The sequence below is a fragment of the Equus asinus genome, chromosome 2 (genome assembly GCF_041296235.1).
Source record: "Equus asinus isolate D_3611 breed Donkey chromosome 2, EquAss-T2T_v2, whole genome shotgun sequence".
Lineage (NCBI taxonomy): Eukaryota > Metazoa > Chordata > Mammalia > Perissodactyla > Equidae > Equus > Equus asinus.
In genome coordinates this window covers 9223417-9250446 of record NC_091791.1, presented here as the reverse complement: position 1 = coordinate 9250446, position 27030 = coordinate 9223417, and the positions used below count along the sequence as shown (strand labels likewise).

Sequence of the window (27030 nt, the reverse complement as noted above, 5' to 3'; positions counted from 1 at the left end):
CATGGAGTCGGTCCCTGCCTTAGTTTCCTAGGGCTGCTGTTAGGAGTGACCACATGGCGGGTGGTTTAAAACAATAGAAATGGATCCTCCTGTAGTTCTAGAGGCCAGAAGTCCGAACCCCAGGCGTGGCCGTGCTCCCCAGAAAGGCTCTAGGGGAGGCCTTGCCTTGCCTCTCCAGCTCCGCAGGCCCCTGGAGCTCCTTGGCTTGTGGCTGTATCGCTCCCATCTCTGTCTCTGTCTTCATGGGGCCTCATCTTCTGTGTCTGTGCCCTCTCTTCTATCTCTTCTAAGGACATCTGTCAATGATTTTGAGGCCCATTCAGGTAACACAGGATGACCTCATCTTGAGACCCTTCACTTAATTACACCTGCAAAGACCCATTTTTCCAAAGGTCACATTCATAGGTTCCAGACATTAGGAAGCAGCCATAGATTCTGGAGGGCCACAGTTCAGCCACTATAGCACCCACTGTTTGTGAAACGAATAAATGAATGTTAGGTGGCATAAAGTTCCAGTGGCTCTCTTCCCAACAGTTATTATTGGAGAACAGGGTGATGAGCAAGAAAACATACCGCAGCCATGCTCCATGTGACCACCAGGACGCACGGGCCCAGGAGAAGGCGCCGCGTGGATTCTGAGTCAGGGCACCAGAACGCTGAAGCTGGTGCACCGGGTTTCTCTGTGTGGTCCTCCTGTGCCTCAACCAGCCCGGATCCTCACCCATCCTAACTTCCCTCCCTTCTCAGCTCACCATAAGACTCAAGGATGCATTCCTCAGCATAAATGTCAGCTTAAAAATCATGGCTTTGGGTGTCCAGAGCGATTCTGTATCAATCTGCTGCCTAACCACTAAAGTCACAGGCAAAATGGTGCAAAACATATGGCCAGTCTCTACCAGATTCCAAATTCAAACCATCCACAAGTCATCAGCCACATTTGTGATGAAACAAGAACGGTGAGAGCAGAGCAATAAAAGAGGGGGGGACAGCATCAAGCTAATGGAAAAACCGTTGGCAGGGGCCTGGTTTGGTTGAAGAAGGTTGATCAAAACTCCAGGTCAACTCATGCAGTTGAACTCAAAGGCTGGAATTACAGAGAGCACAGAAGGCCGCCGGACAACACTTCCACCGCTCAGCACGGGCAGGACACCTGGGGGGCCTGGGCTCCTCTAGGCACTAACACTGTCATTATTGTCAACTTTTTAGGCCTTGTTAGTACTGAAATAAGTAAATTGATATTTAAAAACTCTGGAGTAGGCCTGCCATTTTGCAATGTGTCTTCAAAGCACTAGCAGCAACTTTTTAGGCCTTGTTAGTACTGAAATAAGTAAATTGATATTTAAAAACTCTGGAGTAGGCCTGCCATTTTGCAATGTGTCTTCAAAGCACTAGCAGCACTAGAAAAATTGGCAAAATGATGAGAAACCGCGAGTACGGTGGAAAAGCTTGGGCCAGGCTCTCTTGGGACGTCCAGCCCTTCAGCGAATGTCGTGTAGCTGAGAATACTTTGTAAAGAACGGCTTCAAAAGCGAAACATGTGGGTGAGGAGCTGTGGTGTGACCCAGATAGTTCTGCACAAGGCTTCGTCCCGGCTGGGGATGGCAAGACATCCCTCTGTGCTCTCCCTTTGCCTGGAATCCTGCTCTTGTCACAAGCTGCAATGTGGAACACAGAGCTGTGCTTTCCTTGAAGCTCTGTGTGCCTGGTGCCATCAGCACATCTGCCTCCATTGTCGGGGAGAGGACGCAGGATCGCAGCCACAAACAAAGAGATCTAACATCACTTTGGAGTTAAAACGCACACGCTACAAACGATGTGCATTTTGAGACTGATTGCACTGCGCTCTTAACCGCCCCAGTCTCCATTAACTAATGCCTGTCAGTGCGCTGTTAATGAGCAAGCAAGAAAGGAACAAAAAGACGGAGAGGAGGGGTAGGGGGAGGGAAGGAAATTAGAAATCGCATTTCATCAGTCTACAAAGAAATGAAACTGCAGACTTCATCACACCACCAGGAGGAGGAAGGATTAAAAAGACTCCAGCCACCACGTGGCTCTGCCACAGAAGTCTCTGAAATAATGGAAAATATAATTGATAGAGAAAAATCAAATGCTGCCGACGTGACTACGCGGCCGTCAACTGTTCAAAATGTTACTATTGACCCAACCCTGACAAATCCAGCTGTGTCCATACCCAATGTAGTCACGGCAGCCATAAGACATCAACCGATATTTCTCATACAGATTAGTGCAGGCTTTTAGGGCTCGAACTGAAAAGCAAGAATGCTTTTTGGCCATTAGGAAATTTTCTTGATAGATAGGGATTTGCTTTTCCTTTAAATTTGTACAGAGCAAAAGCATGATGGAGATAAATAAAACACTTCTCTCCTTGGTATGGATCCAAGAAAAGGATGGCAAGCTTTCTGCTCATGTTTCACGGGAACAAATACGTCTACTACTTTTTTATTTCTCTTTTCCCAAGGGTGGAAACATATCTGAAAAGCCTGTGGAGGCTGAATCCCTAGCAAAGAAAATTAATATTAAATTTAATATTAAAGTTAATTAGTACAGTGAAATGGAGAATAAGAATATGCTCATAAAGAGGTTTCATGGTGAGCATGATACTGGGGGAGGGGAGAAGGTAGGGAATGGGAAGTTATCATAATTGAGTGTTTCCCATAAGCTAGACGCAGAAGACCAGCGACACCTGTCACCTATGTCATCCTCACAGTAGTCCTCAAGGCAGCATCATCACCATCATCATCGTCGTCGTCATTGTCATCATAACCATCACGCCCATTTTACAAACGGAAAACATGGGGATTCAGAGAGGTAAAGTAACCTGCCCAGGGTCACACGGCATCTAAATGATGAAACAGAATTTGAACTCAGGTCTATGTGACACGGGATACTTTTCAAATTCATCAGTGGTTGGACCAACCCTCACAAAGTCAAGAAAATAAGCAACGGGCCTTATGTTTGGGGTTTTGCCATCCCAACACGGAGGGACCTTAGGGAACATGACACCCTTATCCCTCCTCATGTGGAGGCCCTAGGCCAAGAGGACCCCGACACAGGAAACAAAGTGCTTATCCTGAAACTTGGGCCACAGGGTCCTCTATGGCTGCTGAGAGGAATTCCTGAAGTCTTTACTGGAAGCCTCTCTGGTCCTGTGTGGATGTGCGGAGCAAAGCCACATATTCCCTGCATCGCACACAGTTGGGCATCGACCAGACGCTCAGGTATGATGGGGAGGCCGCCCACAGACGGCCAGTGGATGAGAGATGTGTGAAACGGTCTTCACTATGGGCCTCAGGACACACCTGCCGCTAGGAGTCTTTTCACACCTGAGCAGGGATCAATGTCGAGCTCTCTCTGTGGGCTGAGAGAATGGGACGTCCCCCACAATGGGACCAACTCTGGGTGAAAGCTGTGGCTCCAGCATCAGCACCAGCATGCTCTCCCCACTTTGCTGAGTTTGCTTTTTTGGTCCAATATTTCCCCTAAGTCTATGTTTAACCATCTCTGACCCTAACTGGAGTAGCTCAATGGCTAAGAGCAGACCAGAGAGACACACAGACCCCAGCTCTGCCTCTTTCTCGCTCGGGCAGATCCCTTCCAGTCCCCAAGCCCCAGTGATTTCATTCATAAAACAGGGAGTAAGCCACACCCCCTCAAAGACTGTAGTAAGGACTAACGGGGAGTCTATGGAGAGGGCTGGCACCTTGCACATAGTTAACTGCAGTAGTTATGATGCTGATGGGAGTGATGAAAAGTGGGTTGAGAGGAGATGGGCCACAGGGTCCCGCCCAGTCCCAGCAGTCCGTTATCGTTTGGCCCAATGACGACAGCAGGACAATCAGAGACTTACTTCCGGCCACAGTGTGCCAGGAAGCCCCATTGACAGTCCCGTCCTCCTTCTGGAAGTCTTCCGTGTGGCACACTCTCCTCCTGGCGTCCGTCATGAGGCGGTGCGTGGAGGCGTAGGAGTAGGCCAGCCAGCGGAACACGTGGTCGTCAGGCGTGGGGGTGTGCTCCTGTGTCTTCCACAGGGACCTCACCATGTCGTAGGGGTATGCCACCACCAGCTCGCCTCCCTGCAGGTTGCCGCCCAGCACGAAGGGGATTTTTTCCATCCAGGCTATGACTGCCCTGGTCTCCACCGCCACCTGTGAGCATTGCAAATTTAAACACCCTTTCATAAATAAATTAAGAAGGAAACTGCTTTCTCTCCCTGGCTTTCCAAACAGGGACGTATTTGGAAAAGCAATAATTTTATGGAATAATCTTAGCAAAATTTAGAATTTCAAAATCTGCCCTGGGAAAACTGGACTTTGTGGAAATAATGGATTAAAAAAAAGAGAAATCCAGGGAAGTTTCCTCTTGTTGGAATATTCCGGTTAATGCATAAAGGGGGAACGATAGAATCAGAGTATCAGGACTCGGCAACTCCAGGGAATTAATGAGTCAAGCATGTTCACTGATGGCTACAAAGGGCACAGAAAGAGACGTAACCAAACGTGTCTCTCCTGATGGAAAAATACACGCCTAAAAAAACCAACCCTGAATCTAACCAACCCTTCAGGCCAGAGGCCGGCAGACTCTTTCTGCAAAGAGCCAAATAGTAAATATTTTAGGCTTGGAGGGCCACACAGTCTCTGTTGCCAACTATTCAACTCTGCCGCGGTAGCAGGGCAGCACCACAGACCATCTGCAGATGAAGGAGCAAGGCAGCGCCCCAACGAAACGCCATTTACAAAAACAGGACTGGGCGGGACGTGGCGCACAGGCTGCAGTTCGCCAACCCTCGTCCTATCTAGGCCACGCGGGTCTGAGTCTTACGGCGCCAATTTACAGGAAACACAGGAATACGTTACATGATGTCACAAGAATAGCAATTAGCAGCGCCCAGACAATCTAGCTGTTTATAACCCGGTTGTTACAAGATAAACAGCAACAAAGTTCTAAAGCAAAAAGGAAGTGAGGAGAAATCTACAGTTTAAAGCATACTTAAAAGACCAATTGAAAACCAATCGAAATGAATGGGCTTTAGGTGGATCTTGATTTAAACAAACTTTGAGAGAAAGAGAGACTGAGAATGAAAATAGGGAGATATAAACACGCACTGGATATTTTATAATATTAAGAAATAATTTATTTTGATATGATAATGGCAATAATTTATGGTTTTAAAAGAGAGCCCAATCTTTTAGAGATACTTACTGAAACATTTACAAATGAAATACTATGATGCCTGGGATTTGCTTCAATAAGCTTGAGGGGAGGAGAAAGTGGGTGAAGATGTAGATGAAGCGAGAATTGATAAGTATTGAAGTTGAGATGGGTATGTAGGAGTCCTTCACAGCTTTCTCTCTAATTTTGTACGCTTGACATTTTTTTAATGATAAAAAAATTAAGAAAAACAAGAAAGGAAGAAAACTGACAATGTTGGAAGCTAGAATTGGAGAGCTTGATATGGTCAAATACTGATCAATGAATCAAATATTTATCATAAATTGCTAAGCCCTATGAAGTTAATTCTGGTAGAATAAAATTGAAAAGAGAAAGAAAGAAACATTGGAAATGGTTTAACTGTGCAGTATAGAAAATTGATTAAGGAATGAAATTGACTTCATAGGATCCATTAAGTTCTGTTTTTACTGTGTTTCTAAACACATCGGGGACCCCGGATGGGATTAATCCTAGAACTCGATTCTTTATGCAGTATCATTATTGGTCCATGCTTGGTCCTCCTCCTTTATATATTTTGATATGATGAACACCTGTCAACCCACCATCCCACCCAAGAACCAGATCTTACTGACAATTTCTGTGTAACCACTATATATAGGATATAGTATATTTTTATATTATATAGTATATTTATATAGTATATAGTATATATTTAGGATATAGTAACCACTATATCCTAAATGGTACAATTCTCATTCTCTCTCTGTTTCATCCCATATGTGTATGCCTAAAAATGTATTCTTTGGTTTCACTTGCTTGGGGGTGGGGGGCAACCATCCTGATGTTGTCTTCTACAACTTATTTTTTCTTCAGTTTCATGTTTCTAAGATGCTTCTGTGTTCTTACAAAAAACTACAGTTCAGTCTTTTTCACTTCAATACAATGATCTCAGCATTTAATTGATCTCTTCTTGTGATGATGGACATATAGGTAATTTTCAATTTTTTTGCTATACTGAACACTGTTGCTTTGGCAGTTCTTGTCCTGTCTCTGGTACATACGTGCTGAAATTTATCTTGCATAAATCACCAGAAGAGGAATTGCAGAGTCACAGCATATATACATATTCCACTTTACAAGATAATCAGGTTATTTTCCAAAGTCATTGTGCTGATTTATATTCTCACCCACACCGTGTAAGACGTCACTGGCCCACATCCTCTCCAACACTCGGGTACCGTCAGACTTCTCAATGTTGCCAGTCAATGGGTGTAAACGTTCTCTTCTCTGCACGTCCTTAGTACTAGTAACGCTGAACATCTTTTCATGCTTATTAGCCATATGTTTCCTCCTCCGTGAATTGCCTTTTCATATCTTGTACCCATTTTTCTACTGAGTTGTTTATATTTTTATTATTATTCATATATTTTAAAATTCAAATTATGTAGTTTTCAAATAATGTCTCTCAGTTTTTAGCTTCTCTCATTAAGGCTTCTAAATCTTCTGATGAACAGACTTTCTTATTTTGATGTAATTGAATTTATTAACCTTTTCTTTCATGATTAATACCATTTAAAATAGCCTTCCGCACCCTGAAACTAATCATCTATATTACAAAGTTTTACTAAGAGATTTTATTGTGAAAGATTGTTAAATTTTATCAAATGCTTCTTTCTGTGGATGAATTGCTTCATATTTTTTCTTTGTTTTCTATCATTTCATTGATCTCTGCCTTTACTTTTTAATCACAATCTTTCTACATTTTGGGGGTTTCTTCTGTGATTCCATTGCTAGCTTCTTAAATTAGCTAATTTTCAGCCTTTCTTCTTTTGGAATATAATCATTTAAAGGTATAAATTCTCAGAAGCACTATTTTTTGCTATACTCCACAAATTTTGATGCGTAACGTTTCCATTATCACTGAGTTCTAATTATTTTTTTAATTACCGGTAAGATCTTTCCCTTTGACCCATTAATTAGAAGTTTTGATTTTTAATTTTCTAAATACATGGTGATGTTCTTATGAATCTTATTACTATCTTCAAGTCTGACCATATGGTGGTGAGAGAATCACGATCTGCCTGACTCCTATTCTCTGAAATTTGTTGACATTTTCTTTACAGCCCAGAGCATCATCAAGTTTTGAAAGTGCTCCAGAAATTATTCAGAAGAATATGTACTCTCTAACACTGGTGGTACAATTCTTATAGATCTCTTATGTCAAGCCTGTTAATTGCCATTAAAATCTTTATCTTCGCTGATTTCTTATCTGTCTAAGCTATCCCTAACTAAGAAGGGTATTGGTGATGGTAGATTCGTGTAATTCTCCCTGTATTTCTCAAGAATAAGAAGCTCAAAAAACTAAATTCTAGTCTTAAAGTAAAGATTGAAATCCAAGGACTGTGTATGACTGTGCTAAAATAACTACTTATCTCTTATAGCCTAGGGCTAAGAAGTTCTAAGAATCATATTCCAACTTTGGTCCAAGAGTTCCCAAATTATAACAGCACCTGAATTCTCTGCTTTGCTAGATGTCATTAGTACATCCGTTTGAGAGAGAGGGGGATTTTATAGGATGGAATTAGGAAACAGGAGAAAAGATTCAGAAGACTCAGAGGCCCTTGAATCTTCTACCCCGTGTAAGCAGCCCGTGGGCATCCTAACCAAACCACATTGTTTTCCCACTGTCTGTCTCCATCACTTGACTGGTTGCTTCTTGAGGGCCTGGATAAAACCATCCTATGAATCACTAAATGAGGCAACCACGCTGGCCCTCCTTCAGTAAGTGATACCCACGTGTGCTGCGGGCTGGAGCTACGAGGCAGAGCCAGAGAGCTGCTGTCCTCTATCCATTCATCCATTCTCTCTCCATTCCTCAGGAGGAGGAGCCATTTTTTTTTTGTTTTTTAAGTTTTTGAGCTTGCAATGTACTTGCCTAAAATACAGCATTTCCCAACCTTCCATGCAGTGGTTGACATCAGCTTTTGACTAAATTCTGGCCAATGACGTTTAAGCAGAAGTATTATGTAGGAATTCTGGGAATGAATTCTTAAAAGAAACTGAATTATGTGAAAGGAGGACCTTTTATGTTTTTAACCCATTCTCTCCTGTTCCTTCACAGACATGACAACCAGAGCACCCATTGCCATCTTGGATTATGAACCTGAGGATGAAAGTCACATGCTAACATGGTGGACACAGAAAGAGGAGTCCCGGGTCCCTGATGATCACGGGGCTTCTATTTGGCCGGCCCTGTATCATCTGCCTCCAGGGTCTTTTTTATGTGAAAAAAGAAGTAAATTTCTACCTTGTTAAGCCATTGTTATTTTGGTTTTCCTGTCGTTGCAGCTGAACCTAATCCCTCACTTACATAGAATTCAAGGCAGACCTCTTGAAGGACATATGTGATCAAAGACTGGGGGTAAAGAGGTGGATTACTATGGGCAGAGCAGGCTTGGAAAATTTATTTCTTCTATAACCTATTCTTCGTGAAACAAGACCTAAGAAATTTAAGAGAAACATTTCCCATCCAATTGCATTTTTCCTTCTGGAAGTACCACATGTAATAAATCCATGAGGACTTATTAAAATAAAAATAAGATATCGCAAGCAGTCAGTTAGGGCTAAGGACAATTTCATAGCAGGATAATTGCCAAAGATGAGGGTAGTGATGATAGGAATAAACATGCACAATTTAGGAGAAGTTTCTTTGTTTTTGGAGCACTGTGTGGTTGTAAAGAAATAAAATAAAATGATTTCTCTTCTAAGGAGAATCTCCTCAAATATCAATTTAAAAGGTAGTTATTATCTAGCATACTTCCCTACCTTTGGAGAAAACATGAAAGAAAAAATGGTTTTGTCTTGTTCTTAAATGTCACATTCTCTGCAAATACCAACGGGTGTTCACTTTGGCCTTTTGCTGCTCTATAGATTATGGAGTATTTTTACTCACCGTGGCATTCTCAGACAGAAACCACTCAGGGATTGCAATATAGTGATTGGGAACTTTCCGTGGACTGTTCGGTCGGTCCTCGGCCTCCCAGAGCAGCGTGTTTAAGTCAGGAAAGTTGTTGTTGATGTCAATCCCATCATGGGTCCAGCGTCCCAGGGACCAGCCTCCCAGCTCTGAGCCCTGGGAGACAATTCAGAACGTGAGGAACTCACAGACTTCTTGACAGTGCTGCCTCTCACGCACAAGCCACTTCCATCTGCATCTCCATCTCCACCTGGTGTGTGTCTCTAAGCCTCTATACACCCTCAGTCCCAAAGATGACATCCAAAGGAGAATATTGAAACATGTGCTATTAATATTTGGTGAGCGATGGATAACACAGCCAAATCACTCAGAGAGAATGCAGAGAGTCCCTCCCACTACGTGGCGGTGCTCAGAAATATTAGGTCCCTTCTTCCCCTCTTCCCGCATCTCTTCTACACTGGGTGGATGAAACCCCGAGTAGTAATGAGCCTAAGACTCCATCATTGCAAAACTGGCGGCCACCATATGCATACATTCTCCATGCCCTGCCCATCATTCTGGCTCACTATAGCACTGCAGACCCGTAACCAACTCTTTGCACCAATAAACACAACCAAAATTCTGTGTCATCAAGTTTGCATTTGAAAAGTATCATTGTTTTTAAGTATATTTTTCCATTTTATTCCCAGATATTGTGATGTACAATTATGGATACACCACACAACATAATATTTAACTATACTCTATACATAAGTTTATACAGATGTATCTTCTATACACACCTGTAACCTATACAAATTCTATATCATAATTAGAATATGAAATATGAACAATATATCAGAATAATAAAACAACTCTTCTCAGAGGACTGATGAGAGATATGAATAATAATCAAGGTTAGTGCATGCCTTGATTAAGTGCTAATCAATGTCAGGTGTATTATTATTCGAGTCTATTATTATCATCGTATATATAAAACAATGTTATTATTCACTTCCACATTCTCCAGTCTGTTGGCATGGCCACCTCTCAGGGTCCCCATAATTCTCAACTCCTGCTTGGCATCTTTTGTAAACCTTATGGGCTTCCCTGCCTCAGCAGAGATGCTCAGAAAGAAAGCTTGTACTGCGGAATTCACAATCACCCATGGCGGAGCACGCTCTGCAGTCAGCACTGCCGCCCTGGGCAAGAGAAGTGGCGCCATTACCCCTTCGTAGGCCTTCTCGTAGCCGTCGGGGTTGAGGGAGGGGAGGATGTGAATCCGGGTCTCCTCCACCAGAAAGACGATGCGCGGGTTCCGGGCCAAGTACTCCTGGCACAGGAAGTGCACCAGCAGCAGCAGCAGCTCCCGGCCCAGCACCTCGTTGCCATGGGCCCCTGCGATGTAGTGGAACTCAGGCTCACCTTTACTCAAAGGGGGAGAAACACAGGTTCATATTGGAAGCTTCTAGCAAAACAGCCCTGATCACATTATGTTAGGGGAAAAAAAAAATCTCTGAATAATATAAACTTACAATTTTAGCCCTACCTGTTCTTTCAAATAAACCTCCAAAATTATATCAGTACTATTTTCCTTTCATTCCCAAATAGTCAGGCACATAAGAAAATGCATAGAAAAATCTTAAATGATACCAGACACAGAGTAATAATGTTTATTCTTATTGAGCAAGAATAGATAAAACTACACAGTGCTTAGGGTTTAAAACATACAAATTAAACACAAGCAATGACAATTATTTTTCTCTTTTGGGAGGCAATTATTTTTCTTAAAAGAACTTCCCATTATGTTACAAGGACACAAAGATGAATCAGTACAAGCAGAAAATCATCCAGCAGAGCAAATCAGCAATGACACGATTTTGTAAAGGGAGCTGTCTTTGAGCTTTTTCCCTTCAAAGTTCAGCTTTTTTTTTTTTTTAAAGATGGGCACCTGAGCCAACAACTGTTGCCATCTTTTTTTTTCTGTTTTTTCTCCCCAAATCTCCCCCGTACATAGTTGTGTATTTTTCAGTTGTGGGTCCTTCTAGTTGTGGCATGTGGGACGCTGCCTCAGCATGGCTTAATGAGTGGTGCCATGTCTGTGCCTAGGATCCGAACTGGCGAAACCCTGGGCCACTGACGCAGAGCACGTGAACTTAACCACTCGGCCACAGGGCCGGCCCCAAAGCTCAGCTTTTTTAGTGTTGGGACTTATCAGTGCTGGGCACGAGCTGCCAACACTTCTCCTTCCCCACTGTCCAAGCTACTGCTTTCGAGAAAATGTGATTTTACCAGGAGATAAAGCTCTTACCCTTGAAAGGATACTCCTAGAGGAATTCCTGAAAAACTGATTAATATTAGAGTCAAATGAATTAGACAAATCTCACACTTAAATGTCGATGGATTTCTAAAGGTCTCACAGATTTACCACAAAGAAAAACCAGAGAAGGCCCTCTGACCTGGAGCAGGACACAAGTCTAGGAGCAACTGAAAGGGAAAAGGCTGAAAAGAGGAAATGCTTGAAAAGAGGATTGAAACTAAATAGAGGGGACCCCTCTAACTTGAGCCACTAGTGACCAGGGAGTCCAGAATCTTCTCCGACCACTTTCTTCTTTGGTTCGTGTAACTGGTCTTAGAGCTGGAGAAGAGAATTAAATATGGTCCATTTGGAGGAAAGAAGGGTATTTCTAGCTTAAACAAGTCAACAGCTCGTGTCATGAGAGGGTCACAGAACCAAAATCTGCAGAATCTATGTATGTGAGAGCGAGGCACAGATGGCTCCTGCCCTGCTTCATGAATGTTCTCACGGGGATGAACCATCTCCGAGCTCTTTAAGAAGGCTCTGAATGTGACGGGACAGGGGTACCACGGGGGGGGGGGGGCAGCCTCACCGACTTCGTGTTCCCCGGGATGGTCGGAGATCTCCACGGCATACAGCTTCAGGCCCTGGTGGCTCTTGCCAATGTTGTAAATTCTAGTGATATTGGGACACATTTCATTCACAACCTTCATCAACTGAAAAACAAAATGGATTTAAGGCTCTAAGCAATGATGGCCATGCACTACAGGGGGCAGAGTGCCCAAGAAGACAACTGCTGCTGCTGCCGTTCCACAGCCACCCTGCATGCCCCCACCCTCCCCACACACCAGTGCTATCCCCTCTGCCTGGAAGGTTCTCCTTGTGCCTCCTCTGGCCTGATCTCTCAGCACTCCTTGGTTGTGATCATCTCCCTTAGTTGTATCACCTCCCTTGGTTGAGATATCAACTTCCTAGGTTGTGGTATCATCTCCCTAGGTTGTGGTTATCACCTCCCTTGGTTGTGGTATCATCTCCCTAGGTTGTGGTTATCACCTCCCTTGGTTGTGGTATCACCTCCCTAGGTTGTGGTTATCACCTCCCTAGGTTGTGATTATTACCTCCTTTTCACCGTGGTTTCTGTTTTCTTGTCTCACTAGACTGCAGATCCTTTAAGAAATGGACTGATCCTTTAACTCTATATCCTTTCCTAAAAATATATTTATTACTAAATGTCAATTTCTTCTAAGATTTCATGAGCATCTATGATGTCAGACTGAGGAAGCAGACACTGCTCCCGCCTTCCTGGAGCTTAAAGTGCAGCAACAGACAGGAGTCACAGGATGACCCTCTTCATCGCTGCTAAGGAAAAACACAGAGGGCGCCATGATAATGAGTGGTGCAGCCAGAGGGTGAGGGAAGCAGGCTTCCATGAGGAAGTAGAATAAATACAGGCCATTTTCTGAATTTTGCTTGTAAAGTCAAGCTAGTCAAACTGACAGCTTCAGTCTGTGAGAATGAGACAGCTGCCAAAGGAGGTAAGGAGGACCCTGGGAGTCGAAGCAGCACAAGCTGCCCTTGGGGACAGAGGACAGAGACAACCTCCCAGAGGTGCCTTGCCTCCCATCTCTGAACAAGTCCCTGCGAGTGAGCTGTTAAGTAGCCTGGATTTGCAGGGTGAAATGGCTTAGCAATGCCCAAGTGAGAGGAGATCTGATCAAAGGGCGCCTGGCATCTATTCATCCATAGAGGCGCTGCTCAGTCAGGCACCAGACTAGCCACACTCGCGGGGAGGCAGGAGCCGTCATTGGACAATTTCATGACAGCGTGCTAAAGACCAGGAAGGAAGCCTGGGTGCTCCAGAAGCAGCGAGGAAGGACATCCCAGCCAGGGCTGTGGGCAGGCAGGTGCCCATCAGGGAGAGCTTCATCCTTCTGACAGATGAGCGGGAGTGGGTTGTGGCGACTAGAGGAAGGGCATGGTCCCCCAGGGACAGTGTGCATCTGTACTGGCTCTAACCACCTTTCAAAAAATTCTTATCAACCGAGGGGCCAGCCTGGTGGTGTAGGGGTTAAGTTCACACGTTCTGCTTCGGCGGCCCAGGGTTCGCCAGTTCGCATCCCGGGTGCAGTCATGGCACCGCTTGTGAAGCCATGCTGTGGCAGGCATCCCACATATAAAGTGGAGGAGGATGGGCACGGATGTTAGCTCAGGGTCAGTCTTCCTTGGCAAAAAGAGGAGTATTGGCAGCAGATGTTAGCTCAGGGCTAATCTTCCTCAAAAAAAAAAGGAAAAAAAGATTCTTATCAACCAAATTATCCATAAAATGTCCTTGTAAATTGTAAATAAACAAATCTGTTGCAAATTTTATGATGGGTTAAAAAGCTATGAGAACCAGAAAATTGGTATTATGAAGAAGTGGTGAGGCAGTGGAGTTACGTTGTGTGTGCTTCATTTGCTTTTCATAACCTAACAGTCTGCAGTGACTAGGCGGACTGCGTTCAAGGAGCAGCAGTGAGCACGTCTAAAGGAACGGAGAGATTTAGTCCCTAGAGCTTTGCTTTTAGGACACAGCTACGAGGCGTTACCGGAGCAGTCTCTGTCAGGGATTCAGGGTCAAATTCCCTCACTGCTCCTTGCGGAAGATGTGCTCCACTTTATGATAACCCGCTTTGCGTTACAGTAAGTGGTGAGAGGAAGATAAAGCTGACTCTTCCCAAGAGGGCAAAAGCAGAAACCCACCCTAAGCAGAGAGACGACGTGCAGGGAAACGGAGCTTCCACCTCCATCACCACCAGCGACATATGGTGCAGGACTGAAGTGGAGCCACATCTGAGCACCACCACGTTTTAACAAGAGATGCAGTAATCATGTCACTAACAACGTTAACCACTGCAGTAACAATGCGTTGTATTTCTCTACTGAATTTCACTGTCACGATCACCAGGTGAAGGAGATAAGGCAGAGGTGATTGTCCCCATTCTCCAGATATGGAGACTGAGGCTCAGAGAGACACTGACTGATCTGCCCAGGGTCAGCCAGCTGGTACCCGGTGGAGCCAAGGCTTCAGACCCTTAGGGCTTTTGCCAGTCCATGAAAGCACAGCAAAGCGATGAAAACCAGCACATCTCCGTGGTCCATTTTGTCTGCTGCACACTGTGACTGTTCTGAAAGGTGGCCACAGCACACTCGCCATCTGATTTGGGGCCCGGGTACCAGCTCCTGTTGACCACACAGTCATGCTCAGCCACCAGCATCGACCTCAGCAAATCCTGATCAGCAGGTGACCCATCGTCTTCCGTTCACATCAATGACTAGTTTGGCAGACACAGAGCCAGTTGACTCATCCTTAACTAGGCAATGGAGGCAAGCATTCGGCACAGAACCTGGCTGTCATTTAATGCCTACCCGCCTCTCCCTTTCAATTACCTGCCGGAGGAGTGTGCCACCTATGCTAGAGATCATGACCTTGACGCTGGAAAAAGACAAACAGCATCTTCCCTTGGATGCACCTTAGTCATGGACACAGTCTCTCAGTGTGGGCTGACCCTCAGATGTGAGTCATCAGTCACCTCCTTAAACTACCCACCATTGTGGTGTTTTCAGACCAACCACATTTTCCTTCCTCTGTGGAGGTATCACAAGCATCTTTTCCACACATAAGATTGAGAACAAGGGCACTTAAAGAATCTCCTTTATGCAGGTTCTTTGCAATCCTCTCTGCACGGTGGCCCTCTGAAATGCCAGGAAGGTTTCCCCAGTGGCCACCAGCACCAGCAGAGACCTGGGTGGTGATCCACCTTGTTCATACCTGAAAAGAGTCAAAGATTTTTTTTGGAGTTTGGGCCTTCGGGGTAAACATTTGTGTCTTGAAGGTTAAAGTGAGAGTAAGGAATAGAATTTTCTTCATGGTCTTAGAGCATGCAATCTCACAGGGGTGATATCACCCGCAAGCAGATGAAAGTTGGGTCTCTGGGGGCTAAAAGTCTTAGATATTGCAATGCTTCGTGGCTCTCCAAAGCTCAGCCCTATCTGACAAAATCTTACTCCTTAATATTTAATATAATGGGGGGAGGGTAATTAACAAAAACGTCTAAATGGCTCCTTGGGATGGCAATAGTGGAAAAAGTTGAGAAATATCACCTTAGAGCGTACCTGGGTTTGCAAGACTCTTAGTGACGTCAAGACTGTTTCCTCATCTCTGAGAGGGGAATAAACTGCCATCTTTGTTTATTTCCTAGAATTCTAGGCTCTGTTGCTTCTCTCCTCTCCCGAAGGAAATAGAAGGAAAAGCCCCCCTTTCTAGTAATTCAGTTTCTAGCAATATATCAGAGTAACTTTTTCATAGAGGTTGCTAAAATTGTATGCATGATGACACTCGCCATAGCGTGTTTCAGACTTTCTTGGTATTCATTAAAAGTTGGGAGCTGTCCAAATGCTCCACAGCAGGAAGATAGCTGAGAAAACCATGATGCATCCACTCACTGGAACATTCTGCAGCGTTACAATTACAATTATGAAGACAGCATGTAAGATGGCTAATGACCCGATATTAACTGAAAAAAGCAGGGCAAAGTTGTAACCATCTTCTGAACAAAATCATATGAAATCTCTGAACATAGAAATTCAAACACTGGATAGAAATAGGGAAAAATGAAAATCGCTGGGTTTTGAGGGTAGTGGGTTCATGGAGGATTAAGTTTTAAACTTTTGGTTTGCATTTGATGTTGACACAATAGTTTGTCCAATGAATTAAAAGGCTAAAAAAAAGAAAGAAAAGAGAAAAAGTCCATCTTTATTCACTTACCTGGGAAACAGACACTGCATCTGATCAAATGGAAAAGGAAATCTAGAGGGAGGGCAGAGGCAGGGAATCCTGGAAGGAAGCTCCCATGGGTGAGGAGTTGGGCTTGTCTGGATCTGCAGGCTTGCTGCCCTGCCCTGGCTTTCTGCCACCATTGCCTACACCCAGGGTCAGGCTGAGCATGAAGCAGGTGGCGGGCTCAGCCACTGCCCCACACAGCCTGATGCCCCAGACCCTCCTATGTTGCCATGGAAACCAATTCCACCAGCTGGCTGCTGTCCAATCCATGTTTCCACTTCTTCCTACTACATCACACTCCACTTATGAGCCAACCAGCCAGAACTTCCTGGGCATTTGGGACCTGACAACACCATGCCCAACACCAAAGGCAAATTATTCACCTTTTCCTCCAAATCACTTCTTTTCCTCCCTTTGTGGATGGTACCCCACCACTCTGGAAGCATGTCAGACCCCTTTCTCTCCCCAGCTCACTCCAATTGGTGACCTGGGACTAATCAATCCACCTCAGAATGCCTCTCCCCTCATCCTTCTTCAGGCCCTGCTGGTCTCTCCCAGGGACTGCTCACCAGTCTACCCTCCACACAACTTCCAGATTGATCTGCCTGAGCTCTGCTCCCAGAAACCCTCCTCTGATTCTCAGATTCAGTACAAAAGCCCCTCCCAGCACTCAGGCAGCCTCCTCTCCCAGCAGACTGCCAACTGTTCAAGAAACATGCTCTGTGCTACCTCCACACCCTTGCTGTTGCTGTCCTTGATGCTCAGAGTGCCCTTCCTTCCGTCTCTGTGCCCAGGGCTGGCCACAGGTCCTGAATGATAGCCAACCCATCTCAACTAAAGCCGTTCCCAACCACGGCCAACCAGGCCGGTCCCTTTCCCTCCTTCTCCCCAAATCTCCCCCCTGTAATGACCTCAAATGTACATACTTATCCAGCACACATTATGGATTTACAATAAAACGACAGAGCCTCTGCCCTCATGGTGCCAGATGAAGGGGACGTACTGTCCACATGGCAAACAGGTGACTAAGCAATTACAAATCGTGACACACGCTCAAAGGCCTTCAGCACTCTGGGAATAATTAACCCACTCTGCCTTCTAATATCAATGTTTGTGCAATTTTCTCCTTCTTCCCCTCCTCCCTTCCCTATCCCAGCCTCCTGGGGCTCCCCGGCAGGCAGAACAGTAAATCACTGCTCTAGAAATATTTCCCGCGCACAAGAGTCACTCGCATTTCCCCTTCCAAAGCAATCAGGGCTTCTATTTTCTCTTCTCTCTTCCTGCTCCTGCTGCTGTTTCTCTTTTTTGTTTGTTTGTTGTAAATGTCTCTTTCAACTCTAGGATAAACTAACATTTGTTTTTTCCTGAAGTAGGAAGATTTCTACAGTAACCTAGCAGACTCCATACGGGGAAGTGCTAAAAGTGCTGGCTTCTTTCCCATCCCCAGGAGCCAGGAATTCAGGCGGCAAATCACTTCCGGCTTGAACACTCTTCACGATTGACAGATGCTCCCCCGGGCAGCTCCCTGTTGAGTGCTGGGGGGCCTTGGAACCTCGGAGGGGTCACCCAGCAGCACCTGCAGGGGCTGCCTTGACCATTCCAAGGCTCCTCTTAGCTCTGACGTCTACCCAGTGACGATGACCAGAGTTCCTCAGGGAATGAAGCACACTCCACCAGCTCTCCTTATATGAGAAGAACTCCATGCGGGACAACTATTTAAAGACACCAGACACCCAAACTCCCTGTGCAGTTAGCTCATTTTAAATGCATTTAGATTTATTGCTTTTGACATTAACCACACCAACTGAGCTGATTTTTGTCTCATTTCTGGGCTCGGAAAGATGTTCAGTGAGCAAAGCTGAGCTAATACACAAGCGCTCCGTAAAATGCAAGAGTGAGCAGAGCCATATAAGCACCCGAGAACGTGGAGCAGCGGGGATGATTCACGACCTCACGTCCAAACTCATTATCCCGATTTCTGAAGAGCAAGACAGCAAGGCAATTTCTTTAGCACGTCCCACCTCCAAGTCTGTGCTGACAGGTGTCTGGAAGCTGTGAGTGAGTATCTCAAATTAAATGACATGGAGACAAGCCAGGTTTGTTGACTCCGCGGGTGAGGCAGAGAGCCCCCTCGGCTCAGCCTAAGGGCACCGACCTCAGGAACATCCACCTCCTGCAGGTGCACTGGCCGCTGGTTCCTTCCCTCGGCACCTTGGAGCCCTTGCTTCGACCACGTTAATTTGGCCCTGAAGAATCCTTGTTCTGTGAAAGTATTCATGAGGACCTTTCTCTGTTCTGTCTCTACAAACAGATTCTCAGATTTCTAAGGATTTCTCATTTGCCAGCACCTCCCTGTCTCCCCAGCACCCCCTGGGACAGGGTTTCACAGGCAGTCAGCACCAGGACTGCTCTTCCAGCTTGTCCTAATAAATGTTTGCTCCTTTCTCCCTTCCGCAGCCAGGATGCAAATACTGTCAACAGCTCAGGATGGCTTAGTTTCTCTAATTCAGTCTGGGGACGATCTCACCTGGGATTGTCTTTTCCTCCTAACAGCACCAAAGTACTAACAGCTATAAAGGTCCCGACCACGGTTCTGAAGCCTGGCTGTGCATTAGAATCCCAAGGACAGCTTTTAAAACTTTAGACCCCAGGCCCTTCTAGGGACTCTGCTGTAACTGTCCTGAGGTGGGCTTCAAGTACTGGTGTTTCTTCCAAATTTCCCCAGGTGATTTTAATATGCAACCAAAATCGAGAATCAGAGAATCTGAATACCAAGAGGCAGCATTACATATTCCGTGGGTGACTCGGTTTCCCCATCAGGAAGACAAGGGTAACAACAGTCCCCGCGCTCCCAGGTGGTTAGGAGGACTGACCACATCAGTGCAGGTGAATTGCTCACATAGGTAAATTAATGTAGGTCCTCTGTGAGGGCTCCTGCTGTTACTATTATCAGTATCATTCTAGATCTTTTTTCTTCGACTCTGCACGTGACTAACACGCTGAAATCAGGGATATCACTCACACACACAGTGATTCCTGAGAACTAGAGTGTGAAATCAGAGAAGTCTGGGTTCGCACTCTGTGTTAACCATTTGCTGGCGAGGGAGCCTCCTCAGGTCACGCGAACCTCGACGAGGCATCTCACCCTGAAACCACAGGCATTTCGTGTGGCTTTGGCAAACCCAGGTGATCATTCTGACTCTGTCCTGAACACACCATCCTAATTTCTGAAAAGAAACAACCGCGGGCTTCAGGGCACGTGATTCATGGCTCTTGGACAAACCTGGATCTCACCTGGCGCATTTCCTTGTAGTTGTGGTGCTTAAAATCCAGGTCATCGGTCGTGGTCATTTCGTTCCGTCGGTGATAGTAATTATTTGGATCTAGGGACAGAAACACTGTTTTGAATTCACACACATCATTCTATGACTTGTGGCGGCTCTCTTAAGTACCTGATTCACGCGGGAACAGGGCCCAATCTCCAGCTTCTAACATTTGCACAGAGGTGGGAGAGCCAACTTTCGAGAAGCATCTTAGGAGTCAGAACTACCCAGTGGTGAGCACAGGGCTGGACCCAGAATGGCTGGATTCAAATATCCACTCTCCTACTTATGTGCTGTGTGACCTTGGATAGCTCACCAAACAGTCTTTGTCTCAGTTTCTTCACCCACAAACAGGAAAAATACTGGTACTTCCCTCACTTGTTTGTATTAGTTGGGAAAAAAAAATCTATGTGCTTGGCAAACTGCCAGCACTACATGAATGAATGAATATCACAACTGCATGCATAAATGGAAATTTCTGGAAGTGTGGTGGACACTATCAGTTGCTTACCCAGCATTCAGTCCCCTTTTATCCTTCCTAACAGAAACCTTGTGTCTGGGAATCCCCTTTTCTCTACTTCTAGGAAGCTGACCTCGTGTCCCTAGCTCCAAGGGTCCAACAGGACTGGTCTAAGCCAACCAGAGCACAGTACCCTCTGCACTCCTACTGGCCTAGACTGAAGGGGAGGACTTTAATGGCCGAGAGGAGGAGTGGGCGAGAACGTCTCCAGAGTAGAGGACAGAGAGAACCCCCACAGCATCAGGAGCTACTAAGCGAACCAACCCTGGATCCCAACCAACCTCCCTTGGGACTTCCAAACACAGGAGATGAAGAATTCCCCAAACCATTAAGCCAGTGGGAGCTAGGGTTTCTGTTGTGGGAGCTGGAGCATCCTAATAGGCATAGTCAGGATGTGTTAACAGTGGTGACCTCTGGGGACAGGTTTTCAGGGGTCCAGTAGGAGAGGTCTGCTCTTGACTTGATTCTCTTCCATATTAATTGACCTTTTTTTTCTTTAATTCCCATCAGCCTGTATTGTTTGTACAATTACAGAAACAGAGAACACTCAGAGGAAAGGAGAAGACTGGGAGGAGGAAGAGCAAGAAGTAGGAAAAGGGGGAAGGGACCGCTCAGTGGGCCCTGAGGTCTGTCTCCTGACCTGACAAAAGCAGCAAGGCCGTCAGACCCTCAGCCAGCCTCACCATCTCCACCTGAAGGACGCGGCCAGAAGTCCTGGCCAGATCAGCTCTCCCGCCAACGCAGAGAGGACAGGGCGCGTTAGACAGCTCTGTCTCCTAACCCAGCAACCACGTAAGCAAGGTCAGCTGTCGGTTTGGTCCAAGTGGCTCAAAGGGCAATTCTGGAGGCAGTGGCGGTGGCGAGCGATGTTCCCAGGGGCATCAGGAGAAGCAAGTCCTGATTCCTGCCACCAAAAGTGGTCCACAGACCAGCACTTGGGCTGCTTGGTAGACCCAGCCCACACCTACAGCACAATCAGAGTCCATATTTTAAGAAAATCCTAGCTGACTCCGTAGGCTTGGAAGTCTGAGAAGCACCGTGCTAAAGTACTGAGCACACTGCCGGCAGGGACGAGGTATTCCGTGCGTGTCACCCACACCTGCAGTCAGCTGAACTAGCTGTGTGTCTGTGTCCCCACAGCCAGAGGTCACGTCAGGAACCTGCCAGGTTCACTAACAGATGGACCTCACCCTTGAGAACCAAGGCCACAGGCAACGAGTTGAAAATCACATATGGACCCAAACACCGAAAAGACAGTTTTCAACATTCACAAGGGTTTGCCAGTAACACGATCAGAAACAAATCTCTGTTGTGGAGGGAAATACTGCGGGAGGGCCAAACGCATTCTGTCCAGGGAAGAAAGACAAGCAGTTCAGGGTTAGCCGAGGCCCCCAGTTACTTTTCTGGCTCTTTCCTTTCGGGAGAGCAGGCTGACCACGCCCTCAGCAAGCACCTTAGCTGAGATTTCCAAACCCGTATGTTTCACATCCGAGGTAAAGGATATTTTTCACATTAATTTACACTTAACTTACCCACACGCTGTTTTCCAATTGCTATTCTCCACCCCCAAGTCCCAGGGGCCTCCTTCCAAAACTCTCTGAAGCCCCCTTTGTCTCCAACACAAGTTAGGTCTTCAAGGCTCTTATAAAGGACTGAAGAAAAACTCAGAACTCGAGGTACAAAAGAGCTCCGTGTCTGGCAACCTTCCCCCTTCCTAAAGACGAGTCAGTCTGCCTAAGGATATGGGTACAAGTTCCAGATCTGTCTCAAAAACACGGGTATTTTTCACAACTTTCAGTCTCACACATTTTGAGCAAATACATTTCCACTTGTCCACTTGTTCTGATTGAGTAAAGTTTTACTGCGAACCTATTAGGAGCCCAAACTGTAGGTAAAGAGATGCCTGAGATGCGAGCCCAGCCCTCCTGGGGCCAAGTCTAGACACAGCCGACTTGTCAGCCAAACTCCCTGCTCCTTCTTCCTTCTGTGGACAAAAGAATCCCATTCTCCCATGGGGAATCTATTCCAGATGGTTCTGATGGAGTTGCTTTGCCCAACACTCACAGGTATGGGCATGTGACCCAGCTCCAGCCAATTAAAACACTCGGTCCTCTGGCCACCGTCACTGGCTCAGAGATGATCCCAGCACTCAAGCGGGGCCAATCAGACGGCTCTCCTCGCAGAGCTACAGGAGGGACGCCTCCCTCTGCAGGAGTCACTCAGACGGGAGGCCGAGTCCAGTAATGGCCAACCTCCCTGTCTGTGAAATGGGAGTGGGGGACCCTGACTGCGCCAGGAAGGCTCTCAGAGAGTAGAACCCTCCTTGCCTGAAGCCACAGTCAGATCTACCCCTGGAATTTTCACTTGCGTAAGCCAAAATTTTCCCCACCTTAGCTACTTTGAGTAGGACTTCTGACACGTCAAACAGAAGTCCTGACTGGTTCAGTCTGCAAGGCCTGTATCCTCACAGACGGAGCTTTGGAGAACCAGTCTCCTGCTTCCTCCATGTGGTTGGTTTTATACGCCCTAGGTTCTAAAAACCAGCTGATTCCTTCTGGAACACCTCGCCTCCAGGGATAGACAAACTGCAGGCAGGGCACATGGAGACTTTAAACCACCCTCCCCACCGTGCTTCCCTTATTCCACTACTCACAGCCCCGCTTTGCTCGAGCTGGTCTACTGATTATGTCTGTTTTGGGTTCAATCATTTCCCGCCAAAAAAAGATATCCTGGAGTCCTAAGCCCCAGCACCTCAGAATGTGACCTTATTTGGAGAGGGTTTTTACAGAGGGAATCACAGTAAAATGAGATCATGGGAGCGGGCCCTATTTCATTATGACTGGTGTCTAAAAAAGGGGACATGTGAACACAGAGATAAGCCCGCAGGGAGAAGGCCGTGTGAAGACGAAGGCAGAGATCGGGGTGAGGCATCTACAAGCCAAGGAACGTCAAAAACTGCCGGCGAACCACCGGAAGCCGGGGAGAGGCACGGAACAGCTTCTCCCTCGCAGCCCTCGGAAGGAACCAGCCCTGTTAACACCTTGATCTCAGATCTCTGGCCTCCAGAATCGTGAGATGATGACTTTCTTTTATTCTAAGCCACCCAGCTTTAGGTCCTTTGTTAGGAAGCCCTAGGAATACGCTACACGCCCTGCCCATCCCGCCTAGTCCCTGCTGTGGACGCTCTCCACGCCCATCCCAAATCAGGCACCAGATCACCACGCAGGGCTGTGTTTATAAGAACAGTAATAATCCCAGACCAAACCCTATTACTGGAAATCCCGAGCTTCTTGGACTGTTCTGCTTTGCTGTTTGCTGCTTTGGGGCTGGGATCTTGCGTGAAAGGAGCAGGTGCTCAGCCGGGAGAAGAAAGCCTTCCTTTGTTGGAGAGGCGGCTCGCCTGTAATCAAGAATCGCTGGACTCATGACTCCTTTGAAATGCTTTACCCAGAAGAGGCAAAGCCACAGAGACAGAGCAGATTAGAGGTTCCCTGGGATGGCAGAGTCGGATCAGGAAACGATTACTCAATGGGCACAGGGCATTTTCATGGGACAATGACCAAGTTCTGAAACTAGACAAAGCTGGTACTTGCACAACCTTGTGAATACACTCAATACCACTGAACTATATGCATGAAAATGATCAGTTGTATGTTATGGGCATCTCACTTCAATTAAAACAAAAAGTATTGGGACCAGCCCGGTGGCATAGTGGTTAAATTCGCACATTCTGCTTCGGCGGCCAGGGTTCACAGGTTCAGATCCCAGGCGTGGCCCTACACTGTTCATCAAGCCATGCTGTGGTGGCATCTCGCATACAAAATATAGTGGAAGATTGGCACAGATGTTAGCTCAGGGATAGTCTTCCTCACCAAAAAAAAAAAGACGCCAGCCTTGAAATGTTCTCTGAGGACTAAGGAAGACACCAGAAGCACACAGTCATGGCAGATCTTCTTTACCTGCCACAAGTCCAGTCTCTCACCCAAGGAAATGCCCGCCACTATGGCCTGTGACCTCCCTAAGCCCAAACACCCTCGGCACAGACCCTGAGCACAGATGACCTGGTACTATATGCAAACTGAGCACCAAACCCCTTCTGCAAAGAGCTGGCTCCCTGATGAAAAGAAGTCACCTTTGCCTAGGCCCCGTCTGATTGCTCTTATAACAGGGTCATTCCAAGAGGAACGGAGGAGAAGTGGGCCCCAGGCAGAGCCCACTTTGATCCTAACTCATTACTCCTGGTGAAAGCATTAAACCCACAGTTCTCTGTGGGAGCAGGCCATCGGTCCTTACGCCCTCACTTCATATAAAAGAAGTTATATGCCTGTTACTGCCTGACGTCTTCCCTCTGCTGCTTGCAGAAGTCCAGAAAACCCTCTGACTTCCTGGCAGATGCTACCTCTCCAGAGAGCCCCAGGGCCAATTTGCAGCCTGACTGACAGAAGAAACTGTCAGGAAAGACAGTTTTCAAGAGTGTTGCTGTTTTAACAGTTTCCCAAGATAATCAACATCGGGCAACTGGACCAAGAAGAGAAATCACACGTTTATTTAAACTCAGTAAGGGTGAGCTGCTTTCCGTCACAGAGGGGACAGGCTGTAGCCACCAAGGCTGCATCCCCCTGAACTCAGAGGGATTCACGGGGCAAAGATGCCCCACATGTCACTCTCGCTACACTGGGAGAGCTCTGGGAACATCAGCTGTGTCCATCTTATCTCAGAATCCTTGGGCCCTGCCTCAGAACAGGTGCTCTGAAAGCGCTTGATATATGAATGAGTGATGAATGAACGAACAGATAGACAGACATTCCAACCAAGTTATTTAAGAAGGGCTGGTTATGAAAAAATAACACTTTCTAGGGCCCCGGGGACCTCCGAAAGGGGCCCACTTTATGCCACAATGCTATCATCCTAGAACCATGGCAGAATGGAGGGTAGGATGGAGGAAAAACACGTGGTCAGGATTGAGGCTAATCACGGAACTGTGCCACCTTTGGGTCGGTTAGTGTACAAGTTTCCCAGGGCTGCCATAACAAAGTACCACAAAGTAGTGGCTTCAAACAGCAGAAATGCATTCTCTCACAGCTCCGAAGGATGGAGTCTGAGAGCAAGGCGTCAGCAGGCCAGGTTCCCTCTGAAGGCTGCCGGGGAGGATCCTGCCATGCCTCTGCCAGTTTCTGGTGGTTACCGGCCACCTGGGCTTGTGGCCGCATCACTCTAATCTCTGCCTCTGTCGGCACACAGCCTTCTCCCTGTGTGTCTTGGTGTCTCTGTTTTCTCTTTTCTTAAGGACACCAGTCACTGGATTTAGGGCCCACCCTAAACCAGGGTGATCTCATCTTAACTAATCACATATGCAAGGAGCATATTTCCAAATAAGGTCGCATTCTGAGGTTGCGTGTGCACATGAATTTGGGGGGCACTGTTCTACCCAGCGCAGTCAGTCACGGCACGCCCTGTACAAAGGCCCACCGGGACAGAACCACCCACCTTTCTGAACCGAGCTACTTCTGTACAGTGGTGGGCTTCCTGCCGTGTAGCCAAACCCAGGAAAGGAGTTTGAGATGAGATGGGAGAGAAATCTGTCGTTCCCCGCGTGACCTGCCCTCTCATCCTCAAATCTCAGAGCCCCCTGCACAAGGGGAGACTGGAGAGGTGGGCTGGTTTCTGGTTTCTGGAAAAGTAGAAGTTCAGCTCCATCAGCAAGTCACAAGAGGAGCTGGGTGGCCTGCACCCTATGCAGAGAGGACAAGACAAAACCAGGATGAGAAGAAATGAAACGTCTTCTCTCTCATCCACCCACCGTCCGTGGGGTCTGGTGGCCTTAGAAATGAGTCATCCACAGAACCAAATGGTCAAACCAAGGGAAGTAAAAGAAAGAAGGAGGGAAAGTGGGGAAAATGACATCTGTTCTTCACTCACCACTCGCTGGTGCTCTAAACTGATCATATTTGGGCTTCACAATGTCTAGGTCAAAGTCGCATGTTCATTAACAGAAGCTCTGAGCAACATCGGGGCTCAAGCATCGCCATCCCCCACCCCAAAGGTCATTTCCCAAGACCTGGACACAGCCCTGTCACCCTGTGGGGAAATCCCATGCAGAGTTCCTGGGGCCCTTCCAGAACCAGGCAGCACACATTGCAGGGTTGTCTGCAACAGTGAAACTCCTGAAGACCACCCACGCTGTGATCTTGAAGGCGGCGGCCTGTGTCCTAACCTGCATCCTTCTTGATTAAACGGTTATCTTAAGGCTCTCCCCAGCTTCTGGTAAGTATAATCTTTAGTCCAAAATGGACAAGTCCATTCAAATTTGGAGAAGAGGACGTTCTTTTCCTTTTAAAAAATAAACAGTAATAAGATAATTTTTTGAATTTTAAAATTTTTAATTGTGGTAAAACACGCATAACATAAAATTCACCATCTTAACCATTATTGAGCGTATAGTTGAGTAGTATTAAGTATATTCACATTGTTGTGAAATAGCTCTCTAGCACTTCTTCATCTTGCAAAACTGAAACTCTATAACCGTTAAACAACCCTCCCCATTTTCTATTACTTTTGAGGTTTAAAAATCCTACTAATAACCATGACCTAGGGTAACTCATTTCCCAGTTCAAAACTTTCTGGAGACATTATTCATGAAGTCTTAAAAAGAATCACCACCTCCCTCTGCCCCCACCCGAGAGTTCACAGGAAGACAGAAGGACAGAACAAAGAGAGGCAGAAGTGAAGGTAAACGAATTTTTCATAAACAAGAGTTCCGGGAAGGACAGGCTGGGCAGCTGCACTCAGACCACAAGGGAGACCACAAGGTCACGTTGGGTTTGAGAAGCTGAGTTGATTGAGTCATCTCTGCCTTTGGCCTCAACTTGCACAAAGGAATTGTGCTGACAATGGCTCAAGGAGTAAGGTTCACTGATACCCACA

General features: G+C 46.4%; 1 protein-coding gene across 3 annotated transcripts in view; it reads right to left on the bottom strand.

Annotated features, from left to right (window-relative positions):
• CPXM2 (carboxypeptidase X, M14 family member 2) overlaps positions 1–27030 on the bottom strand; it is a 133616-nt gene that overhangs the window by 13556 nt on the left and 93030 nt on the right. For 2 of the 3 annotated variants that reach the window (XM_070481438.1, XM_014867238.3), the window contains 5 exons: positions 19558–19661; positions 12037–12160; positions 10374–10570; positions 9143–9322; positions 3869–4166 (listed from right to left, as the gene is read on the bottom strand). In XM_070481438.1, coding sequence (XP_070337539.1) covers positions 3869–4166; positions 9143–9322; positions 10374–10570; positions 12037–12160; positions 19558–19661 — 903 coding nt within the window. The remainder of the gene's footprint in view (positions 1–3868; positions 4167–9142; positions 9323–10373; positions 10571–12036; positions 12161–19557; positions 19662–27030) is intronic. The other variant, XM_014867239.3, reaches the window with a different exon arrangement.